Below are 21,300 nucleotides of genomic sequence, written 5' to 3'. Positions count from 1 at the left end.
AATATTATACTCTACATACATTCACTACCTCTCAAAAGTTTGGGGTCGGCAAGATTTTTAAATAAATAAAAGAAAAATACAGTATAAATATTGAATATCATCACAATTTAAACTGCATTCTATTGTAATATATTTTAAAATGTAATGTATTCCTGTGATGTCAAAGCTGCATTTTCAGCATCATTACTCCAGTCTCCAGAAATCATTCTTATATGATGATTTGACGCTCAAGAAACATTTTTGTTTCATTATCATCATCAAAACATCATTATAATTGTCATTATCAATTGAAGGCAAGTTATTAAAAATATGATGTAATTCTTTTTTTTTTTTTTTTACAAAAATCAAATAAAACTTGTGGAACGCCTGCAGCACCCTTGTCTAAATAGCCGATCCAAACAAATGTTCAGACTAATGCACATTAGCTTTATGCATCACCTCTTTTCATCTATCACAAATGCACTAATTTCACCAAAGAGAATTATCATATGTGTTGATTTACAAACCCGAGAACCTGGAATATAAAACAAGCTATTTGCAAACATCAAAAGGTAACACTGTATTTTCTCTGCAGGGCTAATTATCCTGTCCCAGAGTCTTAATCAAGAATCACACCAATTCAAGATGTTTCACCAGCAATCCAGTGACTGAAGAAGGGCATGTTTGTTTTGCAGATTCTCAAGCATAGCCGTTATGAGCAATCTACACTGTCAGGATGGATTAGCCAGAGCAAGATGAGCTAAAAACAGAGACAGTTTTAGCGGAGTTCGGATTCCTCCTCCACTGCACAGACGCAGTGTGACAGCGCCCCATCACAGATGTTTGTCTAGGTGCCTTGCCAGTGTTTTTGTGAGATTTGCATTCTCTTGTTGTGCCTCTGGCTATCCTGCTTTTATCTAAACAGCTGCTTGTGTTTCGACAGTAAGACTCTTGGCTCGGAGATGTTTGAAAGGATTGAAAACCATCTTGGAGATGTATGGTTTTAACATAAACCACAAGGAGATGATTTTGGAAAGTTTTTTTTTTTTTTTTTCTTCGCCCTTGGTTTATTTGGACACGTTACTTCAAACACATTCTTACATGAAAATCCTGACAAGACGTAGGAGCCTCTTGAGGAACAAATTAAAACGGTTGGTGCTTAAAAACAAACAAAAAAATATGGTTAATAAATATATAACATTTACAACAGTTGAAACAACCAGATTTTGGAAATTCATGCTTGTCTAGATGGTGGACTAACTGTAGATGCTGGTCGACCAGGGGAGCGTTTCCCGTACAACGACGTTTAGCCATGAAAACGTATTCACCTGAAGTATTTAGAGTAATGCTGAAGATGAATGAATAGCCCTGCACCAACATAGGGAAAATAACTGCAGTAATCTTACTCAGATTACACTAGTGAAAGAGCTATATTTAAAAGCCGGGGTTTATCATGCAAGTCCCTCCTTTGTGCTAACTTTGTGTGGCATTTGTTCTAAACTGGCTTCATTTGGACCTTTTTTGAGTAAGGGACAATTGGGTTCATCTCATAAATATGCATCAGTACTGTGTGCGTTTCCTCAACTGAGAAGCAGGTGCCCGCAGAACCTTTTTATGATCATTTAAATGCAGGAAGCTTAGTTTTGCAGTAAACACATGAACTATTGCAGTACATCTGTTCAGAGTTGAGCATTGTGTGCATCTTTAACATAAGTTATCTTGGTTTAATTTGTAAGAGATGGCTGTGACGTATTTTTGTTGGCCAACCTGGAAATTAACATCACCCTGGTTCCCTCGACAACAACTCAATAGGACTTTTCCACTGGCTTTTGGATTATTACAGAAAATAAGCTCTGTGAAACAACAAAGGTATATAGGTATAAAGGTATATCTGATATATTTTATATCAAAGAATGAACCGGGATTATGTCTTGAGCTTGTGTTAAACAAACTTATTTCAGGAATTTAACCAAAAAAAACATTCAAAAAAAACTCATTGACTTTGGGACGGAACTGGAAATGCTAAAATGCTTTCTCGTTTCTGCGTTTTGGCCCACAACAATATATCATCCCTGCTGCAGCGCTATCATTTTTAATATATTGTCAGGAAAAATCGATGTCAGATTTGTCAATAATGGCTCTCTAATTTAGACAGCAGGTACACTGTCCAGAAATGTCACTCATCACCACGGTGGTTTAAAGTTAGCCTCGATTCCACTGTGAGTTCAGTAATGATGCCTGGATGGCATCTAATATGCCGTGATTTTTTTTATAATTTTTTTTCAACATACAGTAATCTAATCAAATCACCCTCCCTTAAATATGCATTTGAACAAAGAGGGATAATACTGGGTAAAATTAATTCAAAAGCTTTCTTTTCTGAGGTATGTTTACCTGCTTTAATGTACAAAAAGCTCTTTGTTGAAGGAAATAATACATTTTGTAGAGGAATTCTAATATAGTCTGTGAAGTAACACCCATCTTGTTAGATGACTTGTTAGAAAGACAGACTTATTAATTTTTTTTTACCTTTTTCCCCTGAAGGGTGTCTGGTTTTGAGAAGAGTTAAGTATGAGCTTGTTCATCTATTCCTGTCGATCACATTTTAAGTAGGCTATAAATTAATTAGCAAACTTGAGAAATGCAGATTCTTATACAGCTGCCTGACAGTCAGTGTAATATAAAAAAAAATATAAAAAAAAAGAGAAATGTTTAAGATCCCTAGACAGAATTTGTTTTTCCACAGTGCAACATGCACCTCAGGCTCCATCAGTTCTGACTAGCATTGGTTGGTGAAGGGGATCATTACTGGATACCATTGCATTGGTCCTCTTTGCACTGTTTAAATCAGCAGAAGGGCTCCTGACTAAATCTGGCATGTGTCAGCACCCATCAGAGCCTTCATGTATGACTGTGCACTAACAACCACATCAGTGCTGCTGTGTAGGTAGATCCACAGGGCCCTGAGAAGCTCATCAGCTGGGTTTGGCTGTGTTCCAACTGAGCCAATTCAAAGTCACTGCTGCTGATAAGAGGAAAGTTAAGAAATAGTGTTTTCCCTGCGAAGGATGCTTTTTCTGAGCATTCCAGGGATGTGACGTTCAGTCCAGAACTACAGAAATCCAGGAGCTACATGTAGCGTTAAGACTGCTTCATCTGGTGGAATGCCATAAATATGGATGTCTACGTTCAAGGCCTGGATCTGCCAGAAGACATCTTTCCAGGATTCCCCTTCAAGTCTATAATGTACCATTCTCCAATATTGAGGAGAGCCAGCTGCTACCTCTTAAAAAGGAAGCACATTTGCCTTTAACAGCCTGAAGATTCATCCAAAGCTCCCTTCATCACCAATCAGGGGTGTGTTTCCCGAAAGTATTGTTACCAAACTATAGTCGTAAGTTCTGTTGCTAACAACATAGGTCAACGATTTAGCGTTTCCATAACTCCATAACCATAACTCTATTGTAAGTACAAGTAGTTCATTATTATTACTTAGTACTTAAATTTATGACTACACTGTAACTAAGACACCTTAAAATAAAATGTAACCAAACAATACAACTGAACTAACTAAAACTTAAAAAACTCAATAGTAATAATGTTAATTGCATTTAACCCTTGTGAGGTGTTCATATTTTTGTTATTCAGCCAGTGTTCGTGGATGGGTCTGGTGGACCCGCTGCATTTTGGGTTTTTTAATTCAACATAATCAAACAATGTATGTTAAAATACTCAACAGATGTTTACTTCATCCCAATTACAAGCAATTTAAACAGCATATATGGTTAATATTTCCTATTTAGCTTTGTTAGATCACATTTAAGAATTGCAACCTTGTGCGGGAATGGCAGGGGTAGAAACAAAACTCACTTTTGGACTCACACTCTCTCACACTTACACACAATCAGTGTGTACAGTGTGTGGTCATTGAAAATGTGTTCTGATATATGTTCTTCACAGAAAATGAGCCAAGGCCAATGAGTCTGAGGTTGAAAAAATAATGAATCGTATCATTTTTCTTTTTGATAAAAAATTAAAACAGGTCCTACAGACCCGAACACCATACAAGGGTTAAGGGGGCGACAAAAGCTCATAACAAAATGACTAATAATTAAACTAAAATGTTTTATTAGAAAAAAAATATTCGTTTTATAAATGTAGCCTACATCATTTATAAGTAGGCAAAGAATTTAAATGTTGAAGGGATGAATTAAAATGAGATCACTTGTCTTTAAATCATTTGAAGTCATCTTAAGGCTCCCTTGGGAGTTTTCTGAGGCTCCCTGGTTAAGAACTAGTGAAATTAAAAATGACAATTGAGACATCTTGTGCTCTTGTTGGCTTCATGGACCACAAATCCACATCATTTATTTGGGACAGAGCTATAGAATCTATCGCTCCCAGTCAGAAGCTGTCTGAAGAACAGTGAGAAACATCTATGCGTATTTTGTAATGAAGTCTAGAAGGCTGGAGTGGCGTGCACAGCATGTGCCTTTGGAGAACTCAATCTGCTGTCTCTGCAAGACCTACAACCTACTGGGCATTAGTGGTGAACAAGAGGAAACAAGCCATTAGAGCCATAGTGGCATAGTAAATAAATACCTAAAAGTATGACCAACTCTTGGTTTGATGTGCTAAGACCTAAAACACACAATGAACCTAGTTTACAACACTTAATATGTGTCTTCAAATATACAAATGTGTCTTGCAATGTGTTTTTTTGAAAGTCTCTGATGCTCACCAAGGCTGCATTTATTTGATTAAAATACAATTGAAACAATACTATTGTGAAATATTATTGCAATTTAAAATAAACATTTTCTATTTTAATATATTTTGAAAGGTAATTTATTCCTGTAATATCAAAGCTGAATTTTCAGCATTATTACTCCAGTCTTCAGTGTCACATGATCCTTCAGAAATCATTCTAATAAGATGATTTGATGCTCAAGAAACATGTATGATTATCAATGTTGAAATGATAATGTAACTGTAATGTTGTAATGCTGCTTACTATTTTTGTGGAAACCTTGATCCTTTTTTTCAGGATTCAATAGAACGTTCAAAAGAACAGCATTCATTTAAAATAGAAATCTTTTTTAACATTATAAGTGTTTACTGTCACTTTTTGATCAATTTAATGCATCCTTGCTGAATAAAAGTTTCTATTTCCTTAAAACAACAACAACTGGCCACAAACTTTTGACCAGTAGTTTGTGTGTTATTAGTAGCCTATCTCTACTACTGCCTGACAGTATATTATACACTTTTTACCTTCAGAATAAATGTTTACGCACACACACACGCATGCTTTTTTAACCTTTAAATTCATGTCCAAATAAATACATAATCATTTGAATGTGTATACTGCATCTAAATATGTAAGTAATTTAAAAATAATCGAATTATCACGAGACTATAGTGCATGTTTATGTCACATCCAGTGAAGATAACACCCCCCCAAACCCCCAACCCCCCAAAAAAACAAACACATTTCACATTTCACAATCCTTTAAGGGGTAGGCGTGATCACAGGAGACAGATTTTACATTTATATCACGAAGGCAAAACCCCACAGATAACCACTCAAGGTCACCTGAGGATGATCTGTTAAAACAGGCCCATGAAAATAGTTTTTAGAAAGTGTTTGCTGTTCAGGACCATCAACAGACCATGAAGATTAGAGCTGCCCACATGAATAAGCATTTTGCGTGTCTAAAAACAGCCTATTTTTCTCAAGTATAGTGCCACAATAATAGTCAGTTATTTCATCTATTCACATGGTATCTCTAGCTTCAAAGCACTTGTCTTAGACAAAAATAATAGCTTTGCTGGTTCTCTGTTAATTATAGAAGCTCTGCTGCCTCAGCATTTTCACATATGCATGTCCCAATGCCGGCGGATCAGAGAAATTCTTTTCTCCACTTTACCAAAGCAAGATTTTCAATGGCTCTTTTCGTCATCCATAATATATAGTAAGTCGCTTAGTGTTCAGATGCAGGTTATTGCTACAACATGATCACAGTACACTTAATGCACAATATCATTTTATAAATAATTTATTTTGAAGCGTAAAAGCAGGCTCGAGGATATAAAAAAAACATTTCTCCCACATATGGAGATAATGCATATTGCAGTAGACATATGCTAAAACCCCTTTGGCTCTCCTTTAGTAAAATACAGTGATGTGTAGACCTCTAGTTATTGCTTTGTGTACATGGCCCTGACAACCAAATATAAACACAGCAGCTGAGCGTTGCCGTCAAATGTTCCAAAGGCTGAACCAGTATTGCTAAACCAGATCCAAAACACGAAAAACTTGGGAACCCTCTCTGCGCTCACTCACTGTAAAAATATCAGAGGTGTTAGATGTTGCTGCAAAAACATCAGAGCCATTTTTACAGTATTCAAACATATCAGATCTCACACATGAGCGAGCAACTGAGAAAGACAAGAAGGTTATAATTTCTCTCAACAACACCACGTTTCCATCACATTTGGCAATATGGAATAATTGGTCGTTTGCATTGGTTGTTAAGGGTAATTGGCAGACCAGAGTGATAAGCTACACCTTGTGGGGAGAGTTGGCTGAAATGTGTCTACCTTTACATTTGCAACTCACGTGATTTGTTTCCAAATAGTATCTTAGATATTCAGTTGCACATTCAATCATGCAAAACACAGCAAATGAAAAACAGCAATTATACGTGACATCAGAGGTTGCGTAAACCACATTTCTTCTCCCATTTACCAAATAAAAAAATATTGATGGATTTAAAAAAAAAACTGTCATTTTAACAGATAAAAAAGGATATCTAATATATTGTGTTCCATTTTTGACCAGGAGAGAGATGTGAGTGAGGATTTGGGAAGAGAAACAAGAGATGCCAAGTGCAGTGGAAAAATGTACAGGATTTTGTTCATAACATTGAGCGACCAGATCACAAAACCGCAGTGTCTGTTTTTTGTTTTGTTTTTTAACAATGCAAGAGCAGAATACAAAGAACAAATCTTTTTTATCAACACTTACATTCTACCAATAAAGCTATTCATTCATTTAAAACAACATTTAAAAAAAAAAAGCTGAGAAAGACTACAACTGGAATATAAGCAATGATTTTATCGCTTGTTTCTGCTCCTTTTTTGCCTGTGTTTTGATCTGGAGATTCTCTTTTCTTTCAGAATTTGCTTAACGTATAACTGAAAAATTCCGTCAATTGGGGGGAAAAAGTTAATACAGACTTATTTTAAATGCTGTTCCTTTCACAATATTAAGTTATGACTTGAAAACAAATTTATCATGATATTGTAAACTAATATATTTTGAAGTATACATCACTTTGTAAGAACTGATTTTCCTGCTAATACAAAACTCACCCTGCAATAAAGCAATAAAACGCACCCTGGACAGAAGATCGAGAGCACAGGACATTGTCTTGTCCAAACTTATCTCCTTGTTTATATGCATCCCCCCCTCTCCCTCCTCAAGTCACTAAAAGTTCACTGAGATTGTCCATATATCATGTATGATGTATCTTGTGAATCTATTGTTTTTCCTTTTCATGTTTGGTATCATTTTAAATGTCTCAGTGCAATTGGTAAAATGGTCTTAATTTCATTGCAGTCATTGGTAGTATGAGAAAGATTGAAACCTTGGGAAAATTCTGTTCTCCTCTTTGGGTGATGTCTCTTCAAGATATCTGATAATTCTCCCCTCTCCCCCAAAACCAGGTGTTACTCTGGGGTATATGAATTGACCCAAAACAACTCTAAACAATATTTGTATAACCCTTTTGTTCTGGTCTGGGTATTTAAGGGTAGGTGACAGAGCAGTCTTCGGGGAAGCCTGTAACCATTGGAAAACACTCACACACCACTGTGTGTCTCTGTCAGGAATGCATTCAGTGGCGGTTCTACATTGAATTACACCCTGGGCGAGACCCCATTCGAGCGCCCCCCCATAAGAAATGTTTCTTACCCCATTGGCAGATCATGTTTTGCTTGTTTTAAGCAAAAACTCAATTTTTATTTATTTCCCCAGAAAACAAGACTTAATATCTTATGTCATTTTACTACTTTAGTAAAATAACGTTATGCAGCTTTATTTAAGAAATGTTTGATATTTGGACTGGAAACAAGATAAAAATACTAAGTAAGAAAAGCATTTTTTGCACTGAATTTGAAACAGTTTTGTTGCAAAGCACAATATTATGGTGAAATTAGATCTCGTGTTTGAGTTAAAACCGAATTATTGTTAAGCATAGCAAGAATCATAGCAAAAAGGCGTTATACCCACCAATTAATATTGCCCCTTCATTCATGACATGGATACCGTAATCATACAGATAAAACATAGTTGCATACCTTTATCTTTCGCTCGTTTCTAAATTGGGCACCTGATGGCTTTGACCTTTCTTGTCCATCTCTTATTTGGCACTCAACATCGACAATCAACAGATCCCCTGATCCCCCCATAACTGTCACTCACGACGAGTCACGACCAGAAGTCAAGACTAAACCAATTCACCTTGGTGGTGGTGACCAAGTAATCGTTTTGTATTACCTATTTTTATTAGCCATTCAGACAATTCAGAAAAACAAAAATGTGCAGGAAATATAGAGGCCTGTATTTATAATATTATGAATGAAATGTGCGTTATTTGGAAGAAAGTCGAGGTGTGACTGACTTAGATAACTATATGGAACTTTGCACAGCTTTCCACTCACTAGAAATTTCACTTTGAAAGTGCCTCAAAGCATTCAATAAGCAACATAATACCCTTTTGAAGGAAGTAACAACATTCCCCTCCCCCACCACCACCACCATATAAATGCCTATATAATTATTTGTAGCAACCTCTACATAACATAATCTCTACATAGTTGTATGTTGATAATGAAAATGCAGGTGCAATTAATCAAATATCCAAATTTATCCCTGACCACCTCCAAGTTTGGTTTCAGTGATCTGATCACAATAAATAAAGGGGGCCTATAAGAAGAAGAAATTAAAGTATTGATTTGCACAGCAACATTGACACTCATAAACACTCACACAGTATATAGGCATAACTTGGGCCCGGTTCCCCAAAACGTTCTTATCGCTAAGTAGTTCTTAACCTATTCATTAACCTCTCTCTTAACGTTACGGCACGATTCCCGACACGTTCGTACGCTAAGTATATCTTCTGTAAGTCACACTTTCTTAAGGTTGGTCTGGACCACTCTTAGCTTTACCTTATCACTGTTGCATGTCTATATGAAAATAATTCTGAAGTTTTAATACACACAGACAGTTCATTTAGGCTAATTCAAGTGTTTTCATGCAAAGAATAAAATTGTCAATCACACTGATTGTTGTTAGAATTTTAATTATATTATTATTATATATTATATTATTAATTTAATAAAAGAGTGCTTTTAAAGGCCAGTGAAAGCATAGGCTACTGTCAGTTAAGTTCTATTCGGACGCAAATATTGTTTCACATGGGCTCGTCCGGTATTTTAAACATTTACAGGGGTAAGTCGGTGATTTTAGTGCCGTCCGAATCCATAATATCAGTGTTTTTTCTCACCCAACCCGCGTAAAAATCCCTGGCCAAATTAGTACCTACTGTTTTTTGACAATCAGGTCGTGTGCTAATTTAATTGCCGTCTGAATCCACATCTCTGCGTTTATAAGAAGAGATTCAAAATTCACTGTTTAAATCCTTTTTGATCACTGCCGAGCACCGTACATAAGATGTAAACTTTTATTACTGAAATGCTGGAAAGTATTTACAAGAACAATATTTCATCGCAGCTCCACCTCAGCGAACAAAAATGGGAAAGAGATGAAAGCACGTAAAACATTTTTAATGGTTATTGTGGCAGCAATTTGCAAATTTGTTATTATAGGCTATTATAGTTTGGATTATTTTTTATAATATCCAATAGTCCTAATAAATGTAATTTCAACTATTTCTGAAGTGCTTCTTTTATAAAGAACACCACTTTCTAGCATATACTGTAACAGTGAAACAGCGCCTGGACAAGAGAATAATTGGTTCTCGACGGACCATCGCCACGGACAGCACCGGGTAACGTCGCACGTAAGAAGGTATATCTTAAGCAGCTTTCTAAGGTATAGTTCGGGGAACACGCCTAGTAATGGTATACCTTTAGTTAAGTTATACCTTACGAGTCTTCGTAGCGCGCTAAGAGACAACGTTATCGGGAAACCGGGCCTTGGTTGATTACTTGACTTTGGTGACAATATGCTGCTAACCAGTGACGGAGTCCAGCACTCAATAGCCGCGTTTCCACTGTCGGGCCAGGGCCGGGCTAGGGCTAACAGCGAGCCGAGCCGGGCCAGTGGCCTCGGGCCTCAAGCACTGGGCTTGCGTTTCCACTGCCGGGCCATTAGCCCTGCAGCGCTGCCCTAAACCCCGCCCTTAACACGCCTTCCTGGATCAAACGTCATACAACCCCACCCATTACAGCGGGAATTATGATGTTCATTCAGGCAGGACACTAGCTTGCTAAAATTACAGAACGATCAAGATGGAGAGGACCGAAGCGTCTGTTTGTTTGCTCTTTTTGGTTTTTGCTTGGTGGAAGATGAGGCAGCAAAGCCAAGATAAGAAGATGGAGGTTCAGCGGCGACAACGCCGAAAGCTTATGTTGGCTGCAAGGCGAAAGAGAGCGATCCAACGACGTGCGATTCGGTTACAGCGAATGCAGAGTCGCCAGCAATGGATGGAAACGGTAAATATTTCCGTTTATAGTATAGTTAATTCGTATCTTGTAGTCGATGTGAGCATAACTTCAAATCATATAGCACAGAGTTGTTTTTATGAGCTTTCATTAACTGTCTTTACGTTACTGTCTGCTGAAAAAAGACAAATATTTTGCTAGCTTATCATATCTTGCTTGCTATATTAATATAATTAGGAGGTAACGTTAATGTTAAACTTTCATTGTATTATTCGTCTGATAATACATCTAACTATTTTGTATATGCCTATGTATTTCGCATAATTAGGGAAGTAGCCTAGTGTTTATAGTACCACTTGGTTCATGTTAGTTCACAGTGCGTTAACGGATTTTAACAAATAAAACATTGGAGTGTAAAAATGTATTAGTAAATGGGTTAGCAAATATTTATAAATGCTGTAGAAGTGCCTTTCATTTATGTTCATGTAGAGATCTGTAACATAATTATGGAATTAATGTTTACACTTCATTCTATTATTTTCCAGATGATGCATCACTACTACACCAATATAATGTGGACCGCTGAGGTGTGGGCCTATCAGCGAACAAGTGACTGGTGGGATAACACTGCTCAAAGATTTAAAGATGAGCAGTGGCTGGGCGACTTCAGAGTTTCCCGAGAAACATTCACATACATTTGTACAACTCTGAAGCCTGCACTACAGCGACAAGATACAGCATATCGATTATGCATTCCTCTGGAGAAACGGGTAGCCATTGCATTGTATAAACTAGCATCAACAACAGAGTACAGGACGGTAGCCAACCTGTTTGCTGTCAGTCGGACTTCTGTTTGCCGCTGTGTGCATGACTTTTGTAAGGCTGTGATTGCAATACTTCGGCCCAAGTTCATCAAAACACCAGACCAGGACAAACTATCTGAGATGGCAGATTACTTCGAAGAGAGGTTTGGAATTCCACAGTGCGTGGGTGCTATTGATGGTTCTCACATCCTTATATTAAAACCTCCACAATATCAATCAGATTTCCACAACAGAAAAGGTTGGCACTCCATAATTTTACAAGCAACTGTGGATGGCAAAGGGATGTTCTGGGACCTGAATGTTGGACAGCCAGGGAGAGAACACGACGCTAGTGTCCTCAGAAAGTCACGCCTATGGGCTTGGGCCACAAACAGTAATGGTTTTTCTGGCAGAGTAAAAAACATATGTGGAACTGATGTTGGCTACTTCATTCTTGGTGATTCTGCTTACCCATTGCAGAAATGGTTGCTAAAAGCATATCCTGATACTGGCAGGCTTACAGAGGGCCAATGACTTTACAACATGCGAACAAGTCGAGCTCGTTGTGTGGTTGAACATGCGTTTGGGAGGTTGAAAGGAAGGTGGAAGTGTCTCAGTAAGCGAAATGACTGCAATGTAAATGTTGTTGTTGATATGGTGGAGACATGCTGTACACTGCACAACTTGTGTGAATTGTACATGGACAGATTTATACCAGAGTGGTGTGATCGTGATAAAGATGCTGAACGTTCACCTTGCAATGTTGGTGATGAGCGTTCAGATGCAAGAAGTGCTCTGCAACAGTTGTTCATGCAGCAGCAATAATTGTAAGTTGTTGTTATATTGTGTTTGTTACAAATAAAATATTTGAAATGAAGATTTGGCGTAACCCTGTTTTGTGACTTGAATACAATTCTTTATCCTAAATGGTACATGGTTACATCAGACATTATTTGATCAATAAGCAATAGGCCATTTAAACATACAGAGTGAATACTGCGATATTTTTTTTAAATAACATACAATTAAACAATCTTCTCACTATTTTTAAATAAAATCAAAAATACTCAGCTCTACAGGTATGTTTTTATGTATTTATTGCAGTTGTAAGTATTTGTCTGTTCAAATGTTTTTAGATATGGTCACTTCTGTTAATGGTACTTTTAAATGTGAAACTGCTTACACTGTTTACAGTATTACAGAATACAAAAGGTGCCCATCAGACAGCCGTTTAAATAATGTGCCCATCAATAAGCATATATTCTATACCAATAAATGTCTTATAGCCTAATTATCATTCTACTGACTAGGATTGTATTTGCATTACAGAATACAAAAGGTGCCCATCAGACAGCTGTTTAAATAATGTGCCCATCAGTATGCATAGTTGTCTATACCAATACCTGCCTTAATGGTTTATCTGAGTCAAAGTCTTTATATTTTAGTTTATTATCATGTAGGAAACTTTTACAATAGGTTTTCATAAGAAATCTTTTTTTTTTTTCTAACATATATGCAGTGGGAACTAACATGAACCAACAATGAATTACTAAAAATAATGTATTTAAGTAACATTCATTTTACATATATGCCTTATAATATGTGTATAATATTTTACTATAATAATGTGTATTTTGCTTTTGATAATGTGCCCCTTAATAAGCATGATTTCCATTTGCCTCAGTTATAATAGCACAGCTATTACTTTATTTATATATTAAGTTCACATCAGAGTGCAAAAATACAAAGGTGCTTATAAAATGTGCATACAAATGTGCATACATACACATACAAATGAAACAAAACAGGTGCTTTTGATAAGTACTATTACAAATGTGCACACAAACGAAACGGCAGGTGATTTTAAGTAGCCGCCTACTATTTACACAAAAAAACTTTTAAGGCATTAAGGCAAACAGAAAGATAGATGTTTTGTCCATCTACTTCCGCTGGAGAAGGGCTGCGGTCAAATTACTGAAGACTGATGCAAAAGACTCAGATTCTTTCTGTCTTTGTGACATCTCCTCCCGTCTGAGTTGTGCATCATAGTCCAATTCCTCTCGTCTCATCATCATTTCTTTCTTCATTTCTTCTCTTCTCAGCTCCCGCTCTTCTTCCATCTGTTGCTGTGTTATGTCCCGCATACACTGCAAAAACTCACTTGATGCCAAATTTGCAGCTTTGCGTTTGCGACTCTCTGTAAAAGCAGACACAAAAATAAGCAGGATATTTGGGATGTCTTCTGATAGATTATAGATTGTGGTATAGCACATACAGTATACCAAACTGTAAAGTTTGTTACATATATTTAGCAGGTACATTAAACGCAAAAATACCTGGTCTAGTCCTTTGTGGAATGTGATGTGATCCTCCTCTTATTATGGTTAGATCTTCAGGGCCGCCATGTCTCTCTGTAATAAACATATATTTATAATAATTACATACTGACAAGAAACTAACAAAATGTTTAATACTTCTGTGGTGTATTTTGTATATTTTTTGCTTACCGGGTGTCGACGTTAGCAGTGGAAGTGTAGTAGACGGTCCCTGCTCCACTTCTGAGTCAAATAAAGCACCCTGGGATGACGATTCTAGCACACAAAACATAAACACGCATATGAGCCACTTATGCAATATTTTATTTGTTTTCTTAGGAAGTTAGAAAACTTAGATTTTAAGAAGATAGCATGTATTAACTCACCGTTCGCGGCTGCCATAGTGTCCCGACTTGTCTCTCCACTAACAGAGGGACGGTGACCCAGCACACCGTCCATCAAGTCGAACCATGGAAAGTTCCTTCTCTGGGCACAGTTTTGTCCATTGTGCGTTTTAATCGCCTTGTACTGCGCCCGCAACTTTTTTATTTTTTCCCGAACTTGAAGCGATGTTCGCTGAATGCTTAGCTTAGCAAGTTCAGCAACGATGTATTTTATAACGTCCTCGTTTCTGCACACGCCGTCAAATTGACGTTGTACCCTTTCTTCTGCCCAAATGCTCAGAAGAGCTTTGGTATCTTCGACAAACCAGTACAGGCGATTCTCCATTTCGAGCAGCGTTTAATTATAACGATATAAAAAAGTGAAATGTACATCTTGCAGAGTTGCCGCAGACCATAACTTTCCCTAACACCGATAAACTCCGCCTTTTACCTGGACCACGCCTCTAGCCCGAGCTGGCCCAAGGTATTCGACGGGCCAGAAATCCTGGCCGTTGGCCCCGAGTCAGCCCCGATCAAGCCCCGGAAGTGACAGTGGAAACGCGACTGGCCCTGGCACGCACTAGCACGGCCAGGCCCTGGCCCGACAGTGGAAACGCGACTATTTATGTAGATCAGGTCTCATTTCAACTATTTTCCTTACAGGCATTTTTAGATGTCTCTAGTCTGAGATGAAGTCCCATTGGGAGTCAAAAGTCCATCCTTTCTCAGGAGGTCAACGTGAAGAGAATCCAACCCAAGATTTATCCTCCCTAATCCACCCCAACATCTCTCAGCTGTCACCTGTAACCTGACTCAATACCTGTGAGTGATTGGCTCAGACAAGGTCAGTTCTTTTAGATACTGCATCATGGCTCTCTTCAGCACAGCACAGCACGCTGATTTCACAGGAATCTTCAATCAACTAACAAGAAGGCAGAGATTATCAAACGACAGTGCCTGCTCGGTCTTCCTCTTCGATTGCACTTCGATCTGGCTTCTCACGTAAATCTTAACAGCATATTGCAATTTCATAATAAAAATCATATCTTGCATGTAAAAAACAAAACAATTAGACAGGGTTTTTTTTGTTCATAATACAGCATTTGATTAAAAATAAATTAGGGATTAATTTCTACATTTCTAAACAGGTCCTACATTTCTATATCTACAGAATAAAGTAAAAAATTGTTGCACAAAAGATAATGTTTTCATACTGAGTCAGAAATATTGTTTATTCAGAGTGTAGGTCAGTTTTTTTTTTTTTTTTTTTTTTTTTTTTTTGGATGATGAACAATTAATTATGGTATCCTTATTAACTCTTCCAAAGAATTGTGAAATTTGGCTTCAGACTTCATGTTAATATTTTTGCTCTGAAAACAGCAACTTTTAGTTCTATCAGCTGGTAGAACATGACACTATAGCAAAGCCAATGGTGTGGATTCCCAGACCATAGTTCCTGATTATAAATGTATTAACCTTAAATGTGAATGCCATTTCCTTCAGATAAAAAAACAAAAAACATATGCACAATGAACACATGTTCTTTCAGTTTGTTTAGTTGTGTGTGCCGTGAACAGGTTGACATTAGTTGACATTAATTCAAAAATATTTCAGTCGTACATGTTGAAACCTTCAAGAATAGTATTTCAGGGACACTTCCAACTTAAAAATAAAGAAATAAATTAACCAAAATAAATAAGCCTTCACTGTAAAAAATAATTCTGTGGCTTAGTAAATATGACAGAAATTTTTAACTTTATTAACTTAATAAAATCTCTGAATATCGTTTACTTGATTGTTTGAGTTAAACATACCAAAATAATTGAGTAAAAATCCAACAGTTAATTTTATCTAAAATTGACAGATATATTTATGTGTGTTTTTTTTTCAATAAAATGATTTAGTATTTGACTAACCAATTATTTCTTTATAATATACTTAATATATTTGTGAAATTTCTATCAAAATATTTGAGAATGTTTAATTTAACTTATCCGTTTCAAGAAACCAAAATATTACTTAATTCAAATCAATATTATTAATATATTTAACACACTCTTAAGAAATTGAGTAAGTTTACTCAATTAAAACCCACCCTTTGACGTGACGAAAACTCAACGGTTGAGTGAGCGCGGGCTGTTTGAACTCTCTCCAGTCCAAAACAACAGTTCTCTTCTCAGCGTCGCAGACTTGGTGCATTTCCTCTGTGAAATTCAGGTTTGTTTATGTTTTATTTTATCTATAAAATCATTACTGTGCTTTAAATTATTTTATTTAATGCAAAACAACATAGAGGCGTAATTCGACACCTAAAGGAGAGTCGCGCCTGTCTTTTTGCGTGATTGAAACGCGTTGCATTTATTCTGAACAATTCTGAGAGAAATACTTAACATGTGCACTGCTCATGGGCTTCATAGGGGTCTTCAGTCACATGACCTTGAATGGGGGTCTTTCAACTAAATTTAGTTGTCCATGATATTGCCCAACTTAATATCAGGTTATTGCATAACACCAAAGGACATTTTTTTCTGTGACAAACTTTATGAATTTCCTACACTTTTAGAAATGTATGTATAGGAAAAGTGATGGCCACTTAGTGAAATATACATAGCACAATTATGCCAGGAGTGTTCATTAAGATTTTTAAACATTATTTTCTTTATTTATAAAAGTTAATATTTATGAAATAATTTTGTCTACCGCCACACCATAGGACGATTTTGAGATTTGACTCAAAGTTGTAAAACATAAAAAAAATAAAAAAATAACTTGGGTATTAAAACAAAAAATTCATGTAAAACAAGAAAATGTTTAACCATTTACAGTATTCTAAATGATGAAAATGTGAAATAAAAAATGTTTTATCTTCTGTGACGGTGAAAAAGCCACGTCACGTCAACTACCCATAAACACACGACTTTATTCCTAATGATAAGGAATATAATTATTATAATTTGGATGATAAAATGTCCTCAGAACTGTCTCTTTTTGTTTATTGGCAGGTTATGTCAGTCGCTCGCAGAATCTTTCGGCTGTGAGTGAAACGCAGGACGGCGGTCTAAAGTTTGAAGTTCACCCGCAGAGCGCGAGTCGGTCTCCGGCACAAGAACCAGCGTTGAGACGGTGGATATTGGATAACAGACTGGTTGATTACACTTGAATTAGGCTACCTGAATGTTTAAATATTTCATTTGTACTTATAAAATGTTTGTTAAATGAGTTTAAATGTAGGCAATATTGTATACATGTTAAAACATGCTGTATTGCTGTAACGTTACTCATTGACAATAAAGGCCAATGCCATGTACTGGTGGTTGTATGGACTATTTTACAAAGGTTTAGAGAAAATAAAAAAGTTAATATTACTCATTAATAAAAACAGTTAATATTACTCATAAATATTGTTTTTTAAATGTTTAAATGTTAAATTATTTCTACTCAATTTTACTTGTTAATGTACTCAGATGAAGTTACTCAGATTTACTTTTTTTTTTTTACTTGCATTTACTCAATTCATACAGTATATTTAATTGATTTCACAGCATTAAAATTTGCTAAATTTTTTTTTATGTAAAAATGTTTCACCAAACATTTTTGTTTTTTCAAGGTGGAGGTAAAACAAGCATAATTTAGACACTTACTTGTCAGGGCATTCTCACTTCCAAAAGAAGTGTACTAGTTGCTAGGATACAGAGAAGGTATCCATGGTAAGATGTGAAGTATGATAAAAAAAAAGAAATGAATGCCAGAACAAAGCCCCCCAACAGACAAACTAGAGAGAGAGAAAGCACTCTTTCAGAACATTTTACTTTATGAGTACTGTACTACAGTGCTAACATTGATTTTTTCCATCAGATGTAGCAGTGTGACCGGAAATCTGAACAATGGGACATTTTATGTATTATTCATGTACAACACATGATATGCAAACAGGTGATGTAGGCTATTAAAAATAAAAATAAACTATACACTTGCTTTTATGTTAACCTGTCCCTGTAAGACTAACACTTTCAATAATGCATATCTCTATTCTAAAACCTGCTGCCTACATAGACCAATGGCTTCTAAGATAAGATCCTAACCATCATAGAACATCATAAGTGACCAATCTGACTGGAACACTACATAGACGACAAGTGTGTGCACCACACAAATCGGCTGTTTGCTTTTTTTTTTATTAAATTGACCACCCTGATTTTATTGATTGCATGATTTATGCAACACAAATTTATAAAAAACAAACATTATTGTCATATTTTATTCTTAATTTAACACAGTTTATTTAAAGGAAACTTTGACAAACTAAATTAATAAAATGATTATTCATTGCATCGGTAATATTGTTATTGATAGTTGTTTTTTTCCCTGCAATGCATTCTGGGATTGGCTTCTCCTTGAAAGGATATATATTCTATAATTGGCAGCATAATTAATTTGCCTGCTCTCAGAACAGCCTTTGCGTCTGGAGTGTGCCTATGATGCCTTAAAATGCTCTCCATGTCTCTGTAGGCAGCTCAGGTTTTGAAATCAGATTACATCAGTCACCGATGTCATCATGTCCTCTGCTATTTAAAAAAAAGAAGGAAAAAAAAAAAAGAAAGAAACATACCACTAATGATTGATCATCATTATGCTTAGATGGAGGTCAGTTTATTGACCAAATTAAAATATCTGCCCATCCCCCTTTCTGATATTGTGGGTAGTAAACCATTTTCAGATCTGTCTTTGTGCCACCTCTCATTCATGCGTTTTCCAGCAGCTTCTAAAAACTGGATGGAAGTCATCGCTTGCCTAATTTGTTGTTTGGAAATCCGACAAGACGGCTAATGCCATATGGCATCATTTAGAAATGTGCATTGTATAAACTCAAATCATCGCTCATTAGTGACAGAGAGGTATCTGCAGAAAATTCACTATACTATTTATAGAGTATAAAAAATAAATAAATAATAGACCCCAAGGACTTCATCCATAAACATCTAAGTCTATACGAGACTTTTTATTGTAAGCAGTATTATTATTTTTTTTCTCTGGAAGTGTGAATAGTTTGATCCACCCCTTTACAATCTTTCTTTTTAACATCAAGTAAATCTAAAAGGCATTTTGTATAAGTATTTCACGCGCCTCTGTGAACTGACATGTTTGCTGTTGTATCATTAGTTACTTTTTTATTCCAGACACACAGCTAGTTATGTTGCCAGCATGCTCTTTTCAAAGTTGTTATTTGTAGTTGCAGACTCTGAAATAAATAAGTAATACAAACCCGATGATTATATTTCTCTTTCTGTTGAATGATGTTCTGTTTCTCAAAGCAGGATTCATTAATTCTTAACATTTGTTGAACTTTAATTGTGCAAAGTTTTTAAAATTCACAGCCATTAAATCTCATTGTTTTTGTCAGACATGTAAAATTGTTCTTTGATTTCACCATGATAAATATCTACATATCAATACCAACACGGCATATTTATACCCTATTATTATTTATAAAAGTAATGTGTTACATTACTAATTACTTCAAAACGAGTTACTTTTCTAAGTAACGTAACGCATTACTTTTAAATTTATAACAAAATATCAATCAGAGAAATGCAAAATCTGAATTCTACGCAAACCTCCAATAATTAGATGTAAAATAAAACAAATATTTTTAATATTCAATTCGCCTACTTATACTGCGCCCTTAAAGTATGTACTATTTTTGTGAAGAAAAAGTAAGTGTAGCAGAAGAGTAGACAAGCTTTGGGACATACAGTACTATCACGTCAATACAATTGCATCTTTAACGGTTGCTCTCTGTCGCATCCTGTCACCATAAACTGGCCTGTCAATCATCTTGTCACAGTTAAAACCCTCCTCATTTCATTTCATTTCATTTCATTTCTTACCGTATCGGAGAGAAATGCTGTAGCACGTTGATCTGCAGTCACAGGTCTTTCATGCAGAGACTCTCCTCATCTTAATGCATAATGGTGCATTTAAAAGTCAATGGCCAAACGGATCTTTATAAATTCCACATTGTTATTTGCAGGTGAAATATGACACGGATAACATTAAATATATATATATATATATATATATATATATATATATATATATATAATTTATTTTTTTATCAGGTTGAAGCTACAATATGTAAACTTTTTCGCCACTAAGGGTTGCTAACCTCTTACAATAACAAAGGCGTAGGTTGATGACGCATAAGCGGAATTACTTGTCGTCATGGATCTAATAATATTTATGGATGAGTGAATACATTAATGTTTTTTGACATGACTGTGGTATGAAGCAGGGCATGATTGCTAACGAGATACAGATATCAGCGCCACACACGAGTCCCGCGGATATAAAGGAATAAGGACATTTCATTCTATCGAACGTACCGTACGTTACATGCAAGTGCTGAATTACAACTCACACAGGTCAGTTAACTTGACAAATTAAACATGTGAGGTAACGCAGCGCTGTTTCACTTGGTCTAACGTTACACAATCATACTAAACAGCATTTGAGTGTGTAGAAAGTTATAATATTATTCTATGTGTTAGTTTGTTGGCTGTATGAGACTAAGCTAGATCAACATTAGAATAACATACAGATCATATTCTAACATTTCATCATGTTGAGCTATAACATTGATTTGTTTTATGTGCATTTGCTCACCTGTCTAATAAAGTACATGCAAGAGCGGCGTCTCTGTCAAATCCAAGTTAGGAAGCTAGCTCAAGTTAGGACATGGAGCTTTCGGCATCTCGAAAACGCCTTTTGTCCCAAAGTCTGCTTGCCATGGTCCATAATGTTTGAATGAAACAACAACAGCGTGAGCGCGACGTAACGCAGTTGTCCACGTCTGTCGCCATGTTTACTATGGCAGTACCAGCGGAAACCAGGGATAATGCGGATATTACATCATTGACAGGTGACAATGACCTATAGCCATTGTTTAAAATTGGAATTTCTCTGAAATTAAAAATCTTTGGGAACTTTTGGGATATTGTAAGTACACAACTGCAGGAAATATATCAAACTGTGCAAGTACACAGTGAACTGAGTTGTTACTCAGTTCAGGTTCGCTAATTTGGGACTAACTATTTTGTTTTGTTTCTGTTATTGATGAGCATATCA

The 21,300-nt window shown here is 36.1% G+C and overlaps 1 protein-coding gene across 1 annotated transcript; it reads right to left on the bottom strand.

Annotated features, from left to right (window-relative positions):
* Nucleotides 1–13,072: 13,072 nt before the first annotated feature.
* On the bottom strand, nt 13,073–14,493 carry LOC309481910 (uncharacterized protein). Its single transcript, XM_082147013.1, has 4 exons — nt 14,179–14,493; nt 13,985–14,068; nt 13,814–13,888; nt 13,073–13,674 (listed from the first exon to the last, which is right to left on the bottom strand). The coding sequence occupies exons 1-4, from the start codon at nt 14,249–14,251 to the stop codon at nt 13,418–13,420; spliced, it is 489 nt and encodes a 162-aa protein (XP_082003139.1). The 5' UTR covers nt 14,252–14,493; the 3' UTR covers nt 13,073–13,417.
* Nucleotides 14,494–21,300: the final 6,807 nt, after the last annotated feature.

Source organism: Leuciscus leuciscus (assembly GCF_965113295.1).
Source record: "Leuciscus leuciscus genome assembly, chromosome: 1".
In the NCBI taxonomy this organism is placed as follows: domain Eukaryota; kingdom Metazoa; phylum Chordata; class Actinopteri; order Cypriniformes; family Leuciscidae; genus Leuciscus; species Leuciscus leuciscus.
The sequence above is the reverse complement of the archived record's forward strand: the minus strand, read 5'-3'. Positions and strand labels throughout refer to the sequence as shown.

Excerpts from the sequence above, each read along its gene's own strand:
- LOC309481910 (XM_082147013.1), bottom strand. The coding sequence starts at position 14,251 with ATGGACGGTGTGCTGGGTCACCGTCCCTCTGTTAGTGGAGAGACAAGT. Across the intron at positions 13,889-13,984 it reads ACTGCTAACGTCGACACCCG|AGAGACATGGCGGCCCTGAA; the intron begins GTAAGCAAAAAA and ends TGTTTATTACAG. Across the intron at positions 13,675-13,813 it reads TCCACAAAGGACTAGACCAG|AGAGTCGCAAACGCAAAGCT; the intron begins GTATTTTTGCGT and ends CTGCTTTTACAG.